Source organism: Ylistrum balloti, unplaced genomic scaffold, assembly GCF_031769215.1.
Source record: "Ylistrum balloti isolate Yb309-2 unplaced genomic scaffold, AGI_CSIRO_Ybal_v1 Utg370830, whole genome shotgun sequence".
Classification (NCBI taxonomy): Eukaryota; Metazoa; Mollusca; class Bivalvia; order Pectinida; family Pectinidae; genus Ylistrum; species Ylistrum balloti.
In genome coordinates this window covers 494,385-513,844 of record NW_026782479.1, presented here as the reverse complement: position 1 = coordinate 513,844, position 19,460 = coordinate 494,385, and the positions used below count along the sequence as shown (strand labels likewise).

The 19,460-nt window shown below is 33.2% G+C and overlaps 1 protein-coding gene across 6 annotated transcripts in view; it reads right to left on the bottom strand.

Annotated features, from left to right (window-relative positions):
- Positions 1 to 19,460, bottom strand: part of LOC132558847 (disco-interacting protein 2 homolog C-like) — a 78,600-nt gene that overhangs the window by 12,053 nt on the left and 47,087 nt on the right. Inside the window, exons 9-27 of one of the 6 annotated variants that reach the window (XM_060223461.1) lie at positions 19,015 to 19,106; positions 18,327 to 18,437; positions 16,481 to 16,504; positions 13,016 to 13,139; positions 12,578 to 12,681; positions 12,048 to 12,150; positions 11,662 to 11,726; positions 10,924 to 11,017; positions 9,867 to 9,986; positions 9,429 to 9,543; positions 8,943 to 9,082; positions 8,395 to 8,612; positions 7,821 to 7,948; positions 7,568 to 7,652; positions 7,064 to 7,162; positions 6,391 to 6,523; positions 5,392 to 5,510; positions 4,730 to 4,810; positions 3,516 to 3,539 (exon numbers count right to left, since the gene is read on the bottom strand). In XM_060223461.1, coding sequence (XP_060079444.1) covers positions 3,516 to 3,539; positions 4,730 to 4,810; positions 5,392 to 5,510; positions 6,391 to 6,523; positions 7,064 to 7,162; positions 7,568 to 7,652; positions 7,821 to 7,948; positions 8,395 to 8,612; positions 8,943 to 9,082; positions 9,429 to 9,543; positions 9,867 to 9,986; positions 10,924 to 11,017; positions 11,662 to 11,726; positions 12,048 to 12,150; positions 12,578 to 12,681; positions 13,016 to 13,139; positions 16,481 to 16,504; positions 18,327 to 18,437; positions 19,015 to 19,106 — 1,979 coding nt within the window. The remainder of the gene's footprint in view (positions 1 to 3,515; positions 3,540 to 4,729; positions 4,811 to 5,391; positions 5,511 to 6,390; positions 6,524 to 7,063; positions 7,163 to 7,567; positions 7,653 to 7,820; positions 7,949 to 8,394; positions 8,613 to 8,942; positions 9,083 to 9,428; positions 9,544 to 9,866; positions 9,987 to 10,923; positions 11,018 to 11,661; positions 11,727 to 12,047; positions 12,151 to 12,577; positions 12,682 to 13,015; positions 13,140 to 16,480; positions 16,505 to 18,326; positions 18,438 to 19,014; positions 19,107 to 19,460) is intronic. The other 5 variants (XM_060223462.1, XM_060223464.1, XM_060223463.1 and 2 more) reach the window with 5 other exon arrangements.

The following is a 19,460-nucleotide window of genomic DNA, read 5'->3' as shown; positions in this document are numbered from 1 at the left end:
TTATCAATCTGTACAACAACAATTCTATCAAAATTAATGATGTTATCGCTCCAATATAAAAGGACCAATTTATCACTGTGTTGTGTAATGTAAATCAAAATGTTGGAGAGTTCATTTCACTGTACAAATTTGATCTTGGTGAAAGTTTTTTTTTCCTTGAAGTTTTTTATAATAAAGCATGGCATCCAGTAAACAATATGTCATATTCTTGTCTTTTCTCCAATTTTTAACAAATTAAAAATTTAAACATGAAAACGACAAATATACAAGGATTATTGTTAATTACTGTGTTGTTAGAAATCAAATACACTGTGCTATCAACTTCAAGTATTCTGTGTAAGTAGCAATCTATCTTTTTTTAAACTTTTCACATTAAAGTGACCAATCAGATGAGAAGCAAGCCTTTTATTTCTAACAGTAATGTGATAAGATAAAACCCTTAATTTTGTTTCTAGTGCCACCTATGATAAATAAAGTTACATATTCTAGTTTCTTGGCAAGAACCCAAAACCTTTTAACTCAGTCTGAAAACATTTTTCACTAATGTGTAACTAAAACATCAGTTTATTTACTCCAATCAAATAAAACAACCGTTTTGTGAAGAAATCAGAAATATTCAATATTTCTTTATTTTCACTGGGATTTTGACATAACCAAGCAAGTTTCCGTCTGTTCTTCACATTTTAAAGAATGAACAAATGAAATATTTAATTTTCATCTAAACAAAATATAATGTCATGCAGAGGTTAATTATGTGATACAAAATAAAACCAGATATAGTGAAAGTAAGTAATCCTAATAGTAGTTCTGTAAACAGAACGTCACGTCAAGACATACATTGTATCATACAAACTATCAATTGAAACCCTAACACATAGCCCTTTGTGACAAACTTATCAACATTAGCTGTAGGTAACATTTTTAAGTTAACTAGTTACAAAGTTATAAACAGTAGCTGTAGGTAACATTTTTTAAGCTAACTAGTTACAAAGCTATAAACGGTAACTATAGGTAACATTTTTAGGCTTACTAGTTACAAAGTCATCAACAGTAGCTGTAGTTAACATTTTTAGGCTAAATTTAAGTTACAAACTTATAAACAGTAGTTGTAGGTGGCATTTTCAGCTAACTAGTTACAAAGTTATAAAGAGAAGTTGTAGGTTGCATTTTAGATAAACTAGCTACAAAGTTATAAACAGATGATGGTGGCATTTTAGGCCAACCGATTACAAAGTTATCAACTCTAGGCTAATTAGTCACAAAGTCATCAACAGTAGTCGTAAGTGGTATATTTAGGCTAATAACAATATTCACTGTCAATCAGTTTTAGGATTTAGACTTCTGTATCGATAGTGAAGGGGATTAGATGTACAAGACTGTTAACTATTCTTGGGTATACCAGTAAATGACATTAGTGTTATTGACAAAGGTATAAGTGTATATATAGAAACTATTATAATTATTATACATATATACATCATTGTCAGTTTCCTAAAATAAGGTCTACATCAATATGTAATATGAATTTCCATTTTCTCTTAAATACTTATAACTGCTAAAATGATTAGATTAAATCTTGCTCTAAAATTCATTAAGATTTTTCTTCATTATAGAAGTGTTTGTGTTCACACTCCTACTTGTTCACAGTAACAATAAAGTCTAGGTAGCTTTGTTATAATACATCTTAAAATTAAACAGATATCATTATGATCCTCTCCTTGTTATATTCAACATAAACTTTCCAAAATGTTATCTTCTTAGATGTCATCTTAAATAAAATCACTTTAAGAAATCCAAATGTCAATTAAACTGTTGATACAGATGCATAAACATATAAGATGATTATAAGAATATTGAAATGAATGTTTACAATTATAGTGAAACAAGCGATGATTATACAAAAATATAACAGGACCTTCATAGTAACATGCATAAAATAAACAGCCTCATGTGTAGAGAGACTGTCCTTAAGAACATGCCAGTCATACTGACTGTAGTCCTTTTGGGCGTTCAGTAATACACAGTGGCAGATAAGAAAGTTTATAGAGCAGAAATATCATTTGTGGCCTAGTAATTCTCCCTAAATAATGTTAAAAATGGTGTAAAATCCTATTTGACTCCATGTAATGTTAACAAAAGCCTTGACTGTTTGAAAATGACACTGTTATGTTAAATGCAGTGTTATAGGCAGCTAAATCTATTTTGAAAAACAAAAATATTAAATAATGATTATGAATTAAAAAGAATTAAATAAAAATTACAAACATTTTTATTTGTTATATTTTTGGAGATTGGAACATGTAACAATTTTACTAATTTAGGTTCACAAACTCAACATATCACCAATTTGACATTTTTAGGCATTTGACACTTAAAGCTGAAAACTATCAACTTATAAACGTACTCCGACATATCCAAAACATAAGTAGTCAAACATTAAACAAACTTTTGATAGTTTGGCAATTAAAAATGCTTTTGAATTAATGTTAAAACTAAACTATAACCCTGGCACCTTCTACCCCTTCATCTCCAGTAGAATCACCTATTTAGTATAAAAAAGAGCATACCATCCTGGAAACTGAAGGGGTCAAAGGGTGTCAGGACAACACAATTTAGTAATGCACACTTGACTTCACATTTGAAATGAAAACACTGATTTTAATCAATTTAGTCTAAAAACACGCTGCATTATCAAAATTGTGACAAATGTTTTACCTGCCATTGTTTAGAATGGTACTGAAGCCAAAAGATAAATGAAGACAATATCGGCTGTTACAGCAGTGTCATTATTACAGTAATTAGTAAGATGCCACAGAGAACATTTCTTTCATACCTCACAAGCTGAATCATGCCATCCCCCCCATAAAAAATTAAACCAACTTAAAGTCTGTGCTGAACTATTTAAATGGAAATATATTATTATTTACTTTGATAAGCCTACAAAAATTAAATAAATAAATAAAAAAACGTAAAATCCAAGAAGGCAAAAATGGTCAAAAAAAAATTTTGAATGATAAAAATTTGGCAAAAGTGGTGGAAAAGATATCTGATATTAATAAAATAAACTATTTTTAATTCAGAGAAAAAAAAAATCAAAGGTTGGCATTAACCTGTTTCCTTTGATAGACCTGTAAGAATTTTTTTAGAATATACATTTGGTAAATGAGGACTGCCTGAATATATACAACAGAAATAGATTATTGGTGTGTTAGAAAGTCTTCTAACTAGACCATAAAGTACCGTAACACCATGAAGAGGATAATTGATAATCATTAGAGGGTCAACAACATAGTTAAAATGTTTATCAGGGGTAAAGACAAAATCCTTTCAAATCTCATCTGAATGTTGTAGAAGAGAAAAGTATTCAGAAGGTAAAAGTGGTACACTAAGAGGAAATAATTTGATAGGTCAGAGTTCATTTGCACACATCCTTTATGTTGGTTGTTTGATTAAGGCAGAGATATATATAGAACAGGCATGACGCCTCCGAAGAAGTCCGCAAGACCAAATGTTACCTGGTATGGCCATTTCCCTTGAATCTAGCAAGTCAAATGGCAGAGAGATGATAGAATGTTAACAGAGTTCATCTTAACAAGGATTGGGACTCAACATAAAAACAGTTTCACTAAACCTGAGAAAACTAGAACAGTTTCATAGGGTTGTACTTATACCTGAGAAAACTAGAACAGTTTCATAGGGTTGTACTTATACCTGAGAAAACTAGAACAGTTTCATAGGGTTGTACTTATACCTGAGAAAACTGAAACAGTTTCATAGGGTTGTACTTATACCTGAGAAAACTAGAACAGTTTCATAGGGTTGTACTTATACCTGAGAAAACTAAAAACAGTTTCATAGGGTTGTACTTATTTCAATTGAGAAAACTGTTTAAAAAACAGTTTCATAGGGTTGTACTTATACCTGAGAAAACTAAAAACAGTTTCATAGGGTTGTACTTATACCTGAGAAAACTAAAAACAGTTTCATAGGGTTGTACTTATACCTGAGAAAAGTAAAAACAGTTTCATAGGGTTGTACTTACCCCAGTAAAATCTCAAGTCTTCAGATATACGGTATAACAGTGGTTTCACAATAAGAATGCAGGACAAGACTCCGAAAAACCCCAGTAAAATCTCAAGTCTTCAGATATACGGTATAACAGTGGTTTCACAATAAGAATGCAGGACAAGACTCCGAAAAACCCCAGTAAAATCTCAAGTCTTCAGATATACGGTATAACAGTGGTATCACAATAAGAATGCAGGACAAACACTGAACTGGTGAAATGAACATGAAAAGGAATAACTTATACAAATATTTAGTTTCTGCTCTTAAATGGTGACAATACAATACGGATGAGATTAGATTTTCCAGTTTAAACTAAATGCTGAACTATGAACGTAGCAAAATTAACCTGTTCTGTGGTATTTTAGCGTTCAATGTTGATTATTTGACAAAATATTGTCTTTAAACAAAGATCATATCAGCTGTGGCCAACGTCACATTTTACAATAAAATGTAAAATTAGCAATAAAACAGTGAGTTTGGCCAATTTAATTGCCTTGAAAATCCAGGAAATTAGGGAGAGTGACATAACAGTTATGTTATACAGGTAGGAAATGACCATCTTGGTGAGTGAATTCACAGCCTAATCAACTTAACTTAACATTAAACTTCCTGACACAGTTTCTATAAGATCAATACGTATGTCCACTGTTGTTTTACCTACCTTAGAATTGAGCAATGTGTATAGATTGTGGTCTGGTGTGGTCTGTGATCGCCATCGTAGGATCTCTGTGAGGAACTGGTGCTGTAATATACACATATCATACATTTAAGGTTATCTTGCCAAGGTCACATGATCAAAAATATATATACACGAGTGATGATCATGATGGGAAGTGATCTTAAAAACCATAAATTTTAGAAATCAAAATTAAATTACAAAAATAACAAACAAAATCATCATACAGTGTACAGCTGTATAATTTTCCTGGGATAATATTTTAATGTTGCTGTGTGGACAAGCTCATGGGAATTGCATTTTGCTCATATCTATCAACTTTTAACTATGCATACAGGCATAGCATATAGATTTCCAGATTTTATTTCACGACAGAAATGTTCACCGAGTTATTTAATTTTGTGCTATCTTTAATGACCACAACAACAGCAAAACCAAATCCTCTGGGATTATTACCAGCTATACAGTAATGTAAATAGGTTAATTTTAGCTGTTATCTTATCATATTTTCACAATAACAATACTTCTAACAAGTTATCGTTCATTTAAATAAAAAAAGTCAGTTAAATTTCAACAAAATTGAAGAAATCAGCTTCCCTTGAAAATTTTGATAATGAGAATGATGATGAAAATGATATTTGCCGTACCGGTACCTTTCGTGCAGAGTCTGAATCCTCGTCTGATATGCTCAGTTCTCTCCCCTGAGCCCAGGCCATGCGAGCCCCTTGTACAATGTTTCCCACATGTACAGCTGAGGGAGTCACATCTGTGATAGACATAAACATTTGATAGATTTAGGCCTGTGGTCGGACTATCCAATCAGACTTTACACGTATTGTAACAAGTCATTTATTTTATTTTGAAACATAAAATAATGGGAATGTAAATCATGTTGAGGTAGTGAATGCTTCATTTTGCGAACTTACTTCTTAAGAAACATTCACGAAATACATGTTTTTACAAATGGTGATCCAGAAATGACTTTAAATTGGCAAATGATGGGGTATTAGGTATATAGACTCTGATTTGGGTCATCCAATCAGCATGGATGTCATTAAGAAATGACTTTAAATTGACAAATGATGGGGTATTAGGTATATAGACTCTGATTTGGGTCATCCAATCAGCATGGATGTCATTAAGAATTCTCTATAAATAACTGCGAGGTTTTAAATTCATGATTAACTCTTTGTGTGTATTAACAGAACAAGCTATCCTACACAAAATATAAATGATTTACAGTCGTTTTTTAAAAAAAGAATATCACAAAACAATTACTAAGGTAGAGCAACATTAAGATGATAACAGTCTCCAGTTACAATACATGATTTTTGGTGATGAAAAATGATACATAGCACCAGAAAATGATACATAGCACCAGAAAATGAAAAAAAGACACATTTCATTATGTACTGATAATTAAAATATAACAGACAATGACTATAGCAGCAGGGAAATGCTCAAAGTTTAACACTGCTGTTAAAATCACAGTTACTCCAAGCTTATTTTCAGATAAAAGGTGCCTTTTACACAGATGTCTTTGCTAGCACCATGTGTATCCAATACCCTTTTGGCCAGTCTAAACAAAGAATCTTGACAACAAAAAGTAGGTTTCAGCTGGCAGGGATAGTTAGAAGTCTAGTTACCTGGTCTGTGTTCCCGTGGTTTAGGGAGGTTTGTAACACAAGTATGGGGACACATCAACACATTGGCTGGGTGTAAGGATCCATCCAGGAATTTCTTTTTAGTCTCATGAAGATGAATTCCACCAAGTGGTGTCTACAAACCAAACATTCATGTCTAAAACAACTTGTCAACCTCATGAAAAAGTCCAACATCTCACATATAATTCCAAATCTCAAATCTGTACATTTTCAAAACAGATAGAGCAGAATCTTGTCAGAAATTGAAGTGCTGTCATGACAATCTTAATTTAAAAATACAACAAAGAAGTCAAAAGTGCAGAAAAATTTAAATACAAACTGATAATATAACTTACCTAGTGGGGATAGTTTGAAGGGACCTGACTTACCTTGTGGGGATGGTTAACAGGGACCTGACTTACCTTGTGGGGGTGGTTAACAGGGACCTGACTTCCCTTTGGGGGGATCATTTTGGAAGGACCTGCCTTATCTTGTGGGGATAGTTTGGAGGACCTAACTTATCTTGTGTTTATAGTTTGGAAGGACCTGCCTTATCTTGTGGGGATAGTTTGGAAGGACCTGACTAACCTTGGGGAGATAATTTGGAGGGACATGCTTTGTGGGGATAAGTTTGAAGAAGCTGACAAACATTGGGGAATAGTTTGGCGGGACTTACCTTGGGGAGATAGTTTGGAGGGACTAGAGCTAGACAGTACACTCCTACTTGGTGTATGCTATCTACTGCCTGAAGAACTCGACTCATCCATTGGAAACTCTGAAAAAATGATAAGTTATGAAAAACAACACAGGAAACCACAATTTGATTTTAGCAAGCAAAGAATTTTGTTATACTTAAACCATGCAATGAAAGTGAAGCAAATAGATTAACACACCTTGGCATCTGGTCTTCAATTAATCAAATAAATCTCAAATTATCTTGAAACAAATTAAAGACATTTAAATATCTATTCTTCCTCATAAAAATGCATTCCAGACACTGTAGAATGTGGTCTGTTTCGAAGGTTCAATACTTTATAGTTTTACACAAATTCTGAAGAGTAAGTTATGAAAAAACCCACCATATAGATGTTTTTTTTTAATTAATACTAAAATAGTCTATTTCATATATTTTTATCCTTATTTTGATGAAAAGGTAGATTCCCAAAAGATGTGTTTATACCTCTTCCTCTGTACAATCGGGTCGCTGTTCTGCAATGATCACAATTCTCTCATCCTTCAGCACTGGTATGGAAAATACAGCAATCCTGTCAAACAAGGGAGATAATTTGATCAGTTCAAAGAAAACTTGATTTGATACTGACTATCAGATAGGACATAAGACCTATACAAAGTCAGTATATGAAGTTATCATTATCTGATGAGAGGCAAGAAAACATTCAAATGACTAAGATAGTACTGGCACTGAAACCTACCTCCCTCTGTATATAAATTTCATTGGTTCTACTGCTAGTACTGTGGCGATGATGTCGTCCGTGTTGTGTCTGCGACCAGAAACACTCATTAAGCCTTCCTTACTTCCACACACGAAAACCAAACCTCCCTGAAATGCAAAATGTTTATTATTAATCACTAATACATGATGGATTTTATGAGATATTTACTACAAATTTTCCAAAATTTAAATCTGGTGTGAAACTTCAGCTAAACTTTTGAAACATTTCGAAGATATTTATGTCTCTTCAACTTGAAAATGACACTTATATTGTTAAAAGCACTAAAAAAAATAATAAAAAAATATCATAAAATATGAACTTGGTGGAATGATAAGGTGAAGAATGTGATGTTATGATGGTATGATACTACGAAATAAATACGAAACAAATCTAATGAGAGGTTCTTGAAATTGAAAAAGTGTGTACTATACGTGGAAATTTACGGTAGGTACTTTCACAAAGTCTTTACCCCTCAATAAAGAAGCTGGGATATATGTCATTAAAATGGGACATGCCTATAGATCTGCTTTAGAAGAAAACAGGCTCAACTTACAGGACCAAGAAATCCAAGAAGTCCTGTCCTCACATACATTTTGTCTCCAGCAGAACGGCCATCGCCATGGAGAGGCTGGACCTGGAAAGTGTTGCTAGTAATACCTTGTAGACCCCAGTAACCCGTGCCTGCGTACCCAGAACACACACACAGTTCTCCAACTTCATCTGTCTTGCACAGAACCGGTGGGCCATCTATCTTAATCACCACCATCACAGCTATAAACAAAATATCAAGTATTATCTAAACTTCTGGAAAAACGGAGTAAAAACATTGTTAATGTTTAAAAGACATATTCTTAAAATTTTAGATAATGTATGTTTTACTCTATAACAAATTCTCATGGCTATTTTGTTGTCATGATCCAAAATCATAAATGAGATTTTCCCTATTTAAACCTCAACTTAAGACCAAACCAATGAAACCTGGCAAAAATAAGACTACAACTGAGAGCATAAAATGAACACAGAGACAAAAATCAAAGAAATGTACAAGAAATTGATATTGTCAGAAATATAAATCCCTTTGACCCCAATAAGTTTACTGACCTCCAGGCATAACCTGGCCACAGTCCTGAAGGGTGAGTGAGGTAAGACTGTTCTCGCTGTCCACTCGCACCACGCCATGACTTAGTCCCTGCATGGACAGGATCCCTCGTCCTGTCTTACTGGCGCTCGTCTTACCAGGCCTACAAGAAAAGAGGTCAAGGTCATCAAGGTCTTGCCATACAAATGAATATCATATATAAATGTCAAGGTCATTTATAAATGACCCTTTAACATTCACCGATGACCACCTTAAGAAGATTGGTGTGGTGTGATGTTATAATACACGTGGTAAATTAGAACAAAATCTGTTGAGAGTTTCTCAAGATATGACATTGACTCGGATGTGACACAATGGGCATGGAAAATAATCTTAACATGGCAAAATGAGACCAGACATGTCAGGACAGCTCAAGGTCAATGTATAATGTCAAGGTCATGTAATGTACATCAGTATAAAAGACATAAACATATAAAATATAAACATACCTTCTGATGGAAACAGTGAGGGCCTCTGATGAACTGGCATATGGGCAGATCGCTTCTGATTTCAAGCCCTTACTCTGGAACGCGTTGAGGAATGCGTCACAAGATGTCAGGGACCCTGTCAACATTAAGTGTAGTCAATATTTCATCTCATTAAAGATACTGTTTGTATTATAGGTGCAAAGTAGTTTATGATGCTGATGGAAATCACAATCTTTTTGCCAAGATCAGTCACTTTATTAACTTGTTTCAGTAAAAGAATCTAAGGCAACAAATTTCCCACTTAAAAAAACACCAAACTTAAATACCAGTTTAAAATTGTTCTTTATTAAAGGCCAGTTCCCCTGTCTCTTTCTTAAAACTCAGAATCCTGTCATACAAACTGGTGCAGTTTTCAATCAAAACATGCTTGAGCGCCAAGAACTGTAGATGAAGACTTACATGGATTTGCCCCATCAGCCACCAGTAGTAATCGTAGAGAACTAAAGTTGACATCTTTGTGGTCTTTCTGTGCCAACAGGCCCCAATGCATGTCTCGAGACTTCACAATACCAACGGAAGCTGTTAATGTGAAATTACAATCAGAAAACATGCATGATAATTATTTTTTAAACAAAAGCTACTGTAAGAGTTTGATGTTTATTAGAGAAATTTTTGTCAGGAATCATGAACAAGTCACAAAAAGTGTACTTTTGTGTCTATAAGAATAATTATAACAATAACTCTGTGTCTGGTGATGTACCTAGCTGTATCTAATACTATTTAATCAAATTACTATTTCTTATTCAAATCCAGTTACAAGGCCCATCAGAGAATGGAACAAAGTTTAAGTATGAAAAATAACAAAGGGCAATATTTCCAAAATTATGCAAAAGAGAATAATAATTTTTGCACTAAATTTCTCCTTATCAACATCTAACTACCTATTAAGTTTTATGTTGATACCTCTTATAGTTTCTGTGTTATACTCCAGACAAAATTATGATAGACAAAGAAATGGGTGGATGGACAAAGTGGCAACTATATGCTCTCCCTTTGAGGAACATAATAAACCCCACTCCTGACATTGAATCAGAGGTAATGTGTTAATCTGTGGGCTTATTGCACTGCAAGCAAATGATACAAATCCCCTCACTATCATCTATAATAAAGTTTGTTAAAGAACACATCCCTTGTGTTGCATATAACAGTGTGAAGTTAAATCACACACTACAAACTTCATCCTCTGACAATTGATATAATTGTGTCTACGTATCAACATACATGTAAGCAGTAACCTTGACCCTGACAAACGGAAACACCAACTAGTTCAAGGAACAAGTGTTATGATACATCAAGTTTGATCAAAATTGGTTGAAAAATGAATTTGAGAGAGTGATGACAACGCTATATATAGTAACGATGACCTGAAAGTTAACTCTGGCACACTGAAATATCTCATATGTTTCTTACTTTCTGAAAATGATGATGTAAAGGTTGTATTAAAATTATAACCAACCTTTATACTTTGTTATCATTTTCATCCACGAAGCCGGGTCAATCTTCATCAGGGAATACGGAATAAATATCACATGCATGCCATTGAATACACTCTGTAATGTAAAACAGATCTGAAAATAATATAAAACAAAACAGCTCTGAGTTAGCCCTTTATGCTTTTCTACAAAATAATATAAAACAAAACAGCTCTGAGTTAGCCCTTTACTATATGCTTTTCTACAAACTGTCAATGTAGACGTCTAAGTAAGTAAACAGATACTAAACTCTCAGAAGAAACGCATTGAAATAGCTCTATGGAACTCAATTGTATGACAGTGATTAAGTTTGCTGGTATATTAATTCTTATTATTGTATATATTTTAAACCCTCTTTGGTATTAGAATTATCTTTCAAAAATAAAATCCACATTATCTAGTAGAGCTGATTTGCATAGCAGTTTTGATAAAACAGACGAGCACAGCTTGTATTCCGCTTTAGATTTGTCAGAAATCAGCTGGAAATGCTTCTCAACCCAAGCTGCTACTTTTCTCCACAATTCTAATTTTTTTAAATTCTCTATTGTATTGGGATTATTTTCTACAATAAATTCCATCACTATCTAGTGTTTTGATGTAGTATTCATTGTCTGAACTGTTACCACTTTACGGAAAGAACCAGGACAATGAAAAGTTATAATTCTATGTCAAAGATACACTGCGAGGAAATGGTAAATTAAGATTTCTATGATAGAACTTACACATAAAATTCCATGCCATAAACCAACGTCTCTTTTGAAATCTAGAACACAGACCATGACCTCCCCTGTAACACAGAAATATCCATTAGGATTTGCAATTATTGTGTAAATGGTCACCATAAGGTATATAAAATATCACCTGACAAAATATTTTCATAATTCATTGATTTGTTTCTAAAATGGTAACAAATTTTCAATTCTATTACAACACAATATGAATTTTATTTGCCGAAAACAGCGAAGTTTCGGTGAATCTCATCAACGTTCAGGAAAATCCTGAAGATATACACATAAGAGATGTTCCACTGAAACTATCTTCGATCAATGATATTTTTTCCAATCATCCAATTAAATTTTGTGTATTTTTTTCAATTACATTAACCCACCTTCTGTGTAGTTAGATGCTACTGTTAGTGTCTGGCAATGGCACAACATAGCACTACGGGTGACCTTCACCCCTACTGTACTTCCTTCCTTACTCTGTGTGTACTGTAACATAGAAAAATACATCATTTACAGAACATGGTATGCAGAGATTTTAACCCTCATTTTTTTTTTTTTTTATCCCATATAATCTTTACCTTTGGTGACCTTCACCCCCTGTAACCTCTTCCTTAAGTGACCTTCTTAAATTTTACCTTTATTGAGCCTCATCCTCAGTAACCTTTACTAACCTTTAATCATGTAACTTTACCTTTGATGACCTTCACCCAAAGTAATCTTTACCTTTGGTGACCTTCACCCAATGTAATCTTTACCTTTGTTGGTCATCACCCCCCGTAACCTGTAGCTTTGGTGACCCTCCCAATCTAGGTATCATTTTCCATATTATATATGTACAAGGAATTCTCTGAAGACTGACTAAGTACTGAGTGACTAAGCTATATATCTAGTGATCTGCAACAGATGTACTAACCTCTACATAAGCAGGACAATCCTCCGACTGTTTAGGTGGTGGGTGCCAGTCTTTTGGAGGTTTACTTAGATGATCTGTGATGAACCAGCTCAGCTTAGGCCAGCCTAAAAACACAACAGTATATTGGAAATAACACATCACCAATTTTAGGTACTCAAACAATGGAGTTGATCGGTATATGTTTAAAATATCTCTGATAGATTTGCTTTCTCAGTTTTGTTCTTTTCCTCATAAAATCAATGTTGAAAAAACTTTCCAACAAAGAGTTTAATTTTAGAGAAAACATTTGTTAAAATAAAACTTTCATCGTGAATTTTGTGCTAAGTTGAACAAAGTATTTGGAGAAAATCATCAATTCAAAGTCAAATTTCACAAGTATTGTAAAGAACAAACATCTTGTAACAGAGATTTTGAGAACATCCAATACAGAAGTTGTACCTTTGAAGTTGGCCACATCTCCGTTAGATGACTTGCCCATGCCTTTATGACAGGCTTCTGATGTAAGGGCCCACTGTACATTAAGACTGCCAAGGAGAAAACCTATACCTTGTCCTCCAGCATCCTGGGAAAATAGAATCAATTCTTTATTTCACATTCACCGATAAAGAGCACGTCTTTGTCTTCCTTTGTCCAGGAAAGATAACTTTACATAAACAGAAAAAACACCTGAAGACATTAAAACAGCAATCACATCAAGGTTAAATTGTAAGTTATGATAAAGAATCTTCTTGGAGAATGAGAGTTGCTTCCTAGTTTAATATGATCAAGTAGGAAGGACATTTCAAGATCAGAGATTCAAGAAAAAATCTGCAGAAAAATATGTATTTGTGTAGAAGACTTAGGTGTTTCACAGGGACCCTTTTGACACCCCTGGTGATGTAAGCTATTTAATATCATCATAATACTAGATGTACATACAACACAATTATGTATTTGTTTCCTGTGATGTAAGTTTTATAATATCATAATACTAGATGTACATACAACACAATTATGTATTTGTTTCCTGTGATGTAAGCTTTCATAATACTATCAACACAATTATGTATTTGTTTCCTGTGATGTAAGTTTTATAATATCATACTAATACTAGACGTACATACAACACAATTATGTATTTGTTTCCTGTGATGTAAGCTTTATAATATCATAATATCATCATAATACAATTATGTATTTGTTTCCTGTGATGTAAGCTATTTAATATCATACAATACAACACAATTATGTATTTGTTTCCTGTGATGTAAGCTATTTAATATCATCATAATACTAGACGTACATACAACACAATTATGTATTTGTTTCCTGTGATGTAAGCTATTTAATATCATCATAATACTAGACGTACATACAACACAATTATGTATTTGTTTCCTGTGATGTAAGCTATTTAATATCATAATACATACACAATAAGGATTTAATATCATAATACTAAGATAGATGTATATACAACACAATTATGATGTACATACAACACAACACAATTATGTATTTGTTTCCTGTGATGTAATTTTTATAATATCATAATACTAGACGTACATACAACACAATTATGTATTTGTTTCCTGTGATGTAAGCTATTTAATATCATCATAATACTAGACGTACATACAACACAATTATGTATTTATTTCCTGTATTTAAATGAGATGAACATTTCATGTAAACTTATATTACACTTAAGCAGTAATGAGTTTTACAAATACTTTTCAAATGTCAATAAAAGGCTTGTTCCATTGTCCAAGCAGCTGATTGAGAGAAAGTAATATCAAATTGACTGCAACATGACCTTTCAATAAAATAGCACTAAAAATTTGTCTTTTATTTTGCGTCTTCCTTGAAGACTTACATGTATGAATTTAAGAACATTAAACCGTTACTAGACAAAGCTGATGTTAGCTTATGCCTTGCTTACATGTGTATTTTTTCTACTCTTTTGAAATACAGAAATATCTGATATGAGCAAAAATATCAAGCTTACTTTTCAAAATATTCAAACTTTTCAAATTACAATAAATCATAACTGCTACCAGTCATTGAAAACAGAAAACACAGTTACTGATCTGGTTGATAAAAAAAATCAAACAAACTTGAATTTTTTGAAATATTCAAATTCATCCTTTAGTATAATTTTAATGAACAACAGAATTAAAGACAACATCGTCACAGTCACTAAACAATGATATCAAACTATTGGTATTTAATTAACAAAATTGACAAAACTGTTAATTATCTACAACTACCTGTAGTAAATCTACAATATTAATAAGCTACGTCTAAATGGGATGTCAATGTAATGTAGTATTAGTTGTTAGAGGGAAGAGATGGAAATGTGTAACAGATGAAATTATCTCAAAATCTTTGTTTTTCTTTCACTGTTCACAACACATGTAAATCTGTGGGGTGAAGTGATCTCAGAAAAGTTTCTGTCTATTTGATAAATACTAACTAGATCACTATTCTCCCTTCATGGAATTTTTATAAAATATCCTCTGATTTTACCCACAGATCTCCACAGATCTCTTTGTAAGGAGGAATAATGCAGTATGATTAACAGGTAATTAATCTAATTAAGTTTTCATTACCAGTGATAAATGAATGTTAATTATACAGAACAGCAAAGCATTTTAATATTAAATTGTTAGTCTATATGTCCATGCAGTATGTGTAATAGTTATCAGTCTCTGGGTAGTCAGGAGGATATCAAACGTCACAAGTTATATAGGTACCTAAACATGTCATGCTTAATAGTCAAGTACAAACGTTCTTTTCTAATATATAGTATATAACATATATAGTATTATTTACTGATCATCTAATCACCTTTCTAAGTCCTAGATTATTAGCAAAACTTCAGAGTAGCCCAGGATTACTTTCAAGTTCTATGTAGCCATAGATTACAAACAGCAATTTCAAGTAGCCTTGGATCATTAGCAGAACATCTGGTTACCCCAGAATAGCAGCTCTCCCAAGTAGCTCCAGATTATTATGAGAACTTCCAAGTAGCCCTGGATTATTAGGAGAATTACCAAGTAGCCCCGAATTATTAGAGCTTCCAAGTAGCCCTGGATTATTAGGAGAATTACCAAGTAGCCCCGAATTATTTGAGCTTCCAAGTAGCCCTGGATTATTAGGAGAATTACCAAGTAGCCCCGAATTATTAGAGCTTCCAAGTAGCCCTGGATTGTTAGGAGAACTTCCGAGTAGCCCCAGGTTATCAGCTGTTCTTCCTAGAAGCCCCGGATTAACAACAGTTCTTATACAAAACCCCTGACTGTTAGCAGTTGTTTAAGTAGCCCCAGTTAAGGTAGATAACTTGTTTTTAAACAGATTTATTTCAAACATCTACACAAGAAGCTCCCTATTTACATTCCATAAGGTCACAGTTTAAATGTTATATCCATGCACAAGAAGAACCATACATTACAAAAGCTACATCAAGTAATCAGAAAGCAATACCTAAGGCAGCAAACCAGCAATTTAAAGCAATGCACTACCATTTTATAATAAAGTATTTACTAAGTATCACTTTCATGGAATAAATTATCAGTATAATACTTCATAGATGAACCTAGTTCATTTATTGTATGCATTTTTTATAAGAAATCTGAAGCAGAAAATTAAGAAGTTTAGAATAATTTCAAGTTTCAACAAAAGTAATGTTTCTTCCTCTCAGCATGGTTGATATTGAAAAGACATTTGACAGACTGTGAGACATTCAACAAGGCCACAAACAGATGCACAAACATACAGAAGCTAAAGAAAACTTCCATCAAGGCTTATTTTCCTAGTCAATATAAAACAGCTAATCAAACATCACACAACAGCACAATTTGAAAAACAAATAGTTTTTGAAAGTGAAATGTTGTGGGTAAGATAAGGGTATGTTTAACTTACCTTGCTATCGTCAACAACAACGGTCTGAAATGAGGGAAGCTTGGGACATAAGGAGAGAGTATGGGGCACAATGTAAGGAAATATAGCAAAGGATAACCTTTGGAGCATTTATGATGTTATAATTGATGTGAGAATTCACATAAAAATGACCTGTAAATTGGATTGCCATCTAGTACATGTTACCCTTCACTGTTCAGTTGTTGAGTAATGTATCGTCACCAGTATATTATACATAAACCTATGGCTGGTTGTACCACACATATGAAAACCTATTCTGATACACTGAACTTCAACATAAATATAACCTGAGCCTGTCAAAAATCTTTACTGGAAATCGCCTCCATTATTTAATGGTCAATAGTGACCTTTGACCTTTAATTATGACCAATGATGACCAAGTTCTAACCAGGTATTGAAGTCACTATTATCTTACTAATACAATGATATGCATATATCTGTAGTGTTTCATTAAGACAAATTGATTACCATGGTTACTATATACAATCTGCTGTACCTGAATTAGGAGCTCGGCAAGTTAACGATATTAAATCATTAGTAATATTGTAACAAGGTTATAGTGACCCTGATGTGTGATTGCTATAACCATCATTTGTTATTATAAATATTTTAAGTATGGCTATAAATTTTTAAATTTTATAAATAAGCTATTGATAAGGATGCTTGTTGACTTCATTTTAACACATCATTTACATATAGGTTTTGATTCAGTTCCAACAACAGATCCATGACATTTCACAGACAGTTTAAAAAAAACACAACATTTTTTTTTTTTTTTTTTTTGGAAACATCATAAAAGAATTCGGTAAGGAACTTATCCAAATTAAATAAAATTTTTGCGATGAATTTTCAAGGAAATGAAGATTGATATATTGGAAAAGTACTCCAGCTAAACAGCATATTGTATCATCATGGATGGTCGGATTCTGTCAGTATTTTTTTTTCTAATTTTTGATGTGTACATTATTAGTATGTACATAGGCTAGCATGTGTCATCAATATAATTAGTACTGAGAGTACAGTAAAACCAGCCAACACTCGCTTGTAGCAATGTAAATAAAAAGATAACACTAAAGATACAAATAAAATAGATATAGGAGAGGTATATATAATAGCAAGGAAATCAAAAAGTCACAAAACATACACAGAAACCACAACCCATGATATCTACTACACAAACATAGGACTAGCCCTGCCACTAGTCAGCCCTAAATCTACAACAGAAGTCTCCCAAAGTGTAGGCACACCATCACCAATTGTATCATACATATCTATCATGACATCATTTTAGAGGATAAACACATACTGAAAGTATCTGAAGTATCAGGATTTTTTATTGGATTTACTTAAGTCTCGTACCTCCCTGAAATGGTCATATGAAAAAAATTTACAATGCAAGGTTTTCCCAAAATATTAGATCGACTATGTGGAAGTTTCCCCAATACTTGTACAGGAGAGGAATGTGTATTTGTGACATGTAAGAAGAAGAGACTATAGAAGTGACAACAGAATGTTTGGTCAAGGCTGTCAGAGTTTCTGAAAAGTTACCATCTATTTTAGAACCAGTGTATCACTGTAGTATGAGCAGACTGGAGATTCTACTGGTCAGAGTTCTCTGATGGAATTTCCTTGTGTTATTTTCTCGTTGAGTGACTGTCTACATAATGACTATATTTTAAAATACATGAAATAAAGTGACACCAAATCTCTCTGTACAGTGATAATCTATACATAGGCCCATTTCCATGAACTGGAAATAGGGTGCTGCAATTTGTCAAAAAGTTTCCTATACAGAAATATCTGTAGGTTGCCATGAACCTGTACCTACCCGTCGAGAAGATGGAACCTCCACAGGTACAGGAACAACACCTGCCAGCAGACAGCCATAAAACCCACAGCTGAATGAGATTGGATCGTTGTTTGGATACACCAGCGCCACCTATCAGGATAAATATACGGTTATAGTTTAGAAATGATTCAGCTTTTATGATCAACTTCAAAATTGTACAGTCAAAACTAACTGTTTTTAAGTGCAACAGGTACAATGTATACCTAAAGATAGCTACAACACCTGATCACAATATCTCCTCCTGCTCATCTAGTAAGTAAACACATAGTTAGGTTATTTGCTGTAATATAGCCTGATGAGCCTCACATAGAACACTTATTCATCAGTGTCACCAACCTCTTGTTACCTAAGATCGGGACATTGCCTTCACAATCAATGGTGCAGGGGTTCATAAACAGTCAGCATGGAAAAAGATCTTATAATCAATTCTATTGTATCTGTTTATATTTCTAGGTTATTTTTTAACATAATTTTGACGATCAGATTCAAAAAATTGATTTTGAAATTCCTAAAGACTGATCAAATGTAAAGAACCATCAGGTGATTCTAAGTATTTTGCACAATTTATGCAGGTCATGATATAGACGTTATTATGTTGAGAGTTTGTAACATTGATCTAAAGTATAAACTACAAGTCAGTTTCCATCTTTAATAAAACAACACCTACCCGGTCACCTGGTTTTATTCCTCCCTCACCCTTCTGTCCCACCTTGTGAAGCATGGTGTAGGCTATTTTATGAGTACGACTCAGCAGCTTTCCTATGAACAGAAATACATTTGTTAAAACAAAATAGCAAGCATCTCACTCTTCTGTAGATTTTCAGCTCCCACCACTTCCACCCTACCCTAAAGATTAACAATGAGTCTATCACAGTCAGATATATCTGTACAAGATATACCAATGTAGTTAGCATTGTTTTTTTTTGAAAAAAAAAATGAGGTGTGGTGAAAAAGCTAGATATTGTCTGCAAGACAAGTAGGCCTCTGCTCCCATGCAAGTTCATAACAAATTTCTAAAGAGAGTTATGCATTGATCAAAGGCATAATTATTTCCATACTTTTTTGTTTTAGTGGAAACAATATATGAAAATATCTATTAGCTCAGAGTCAAAA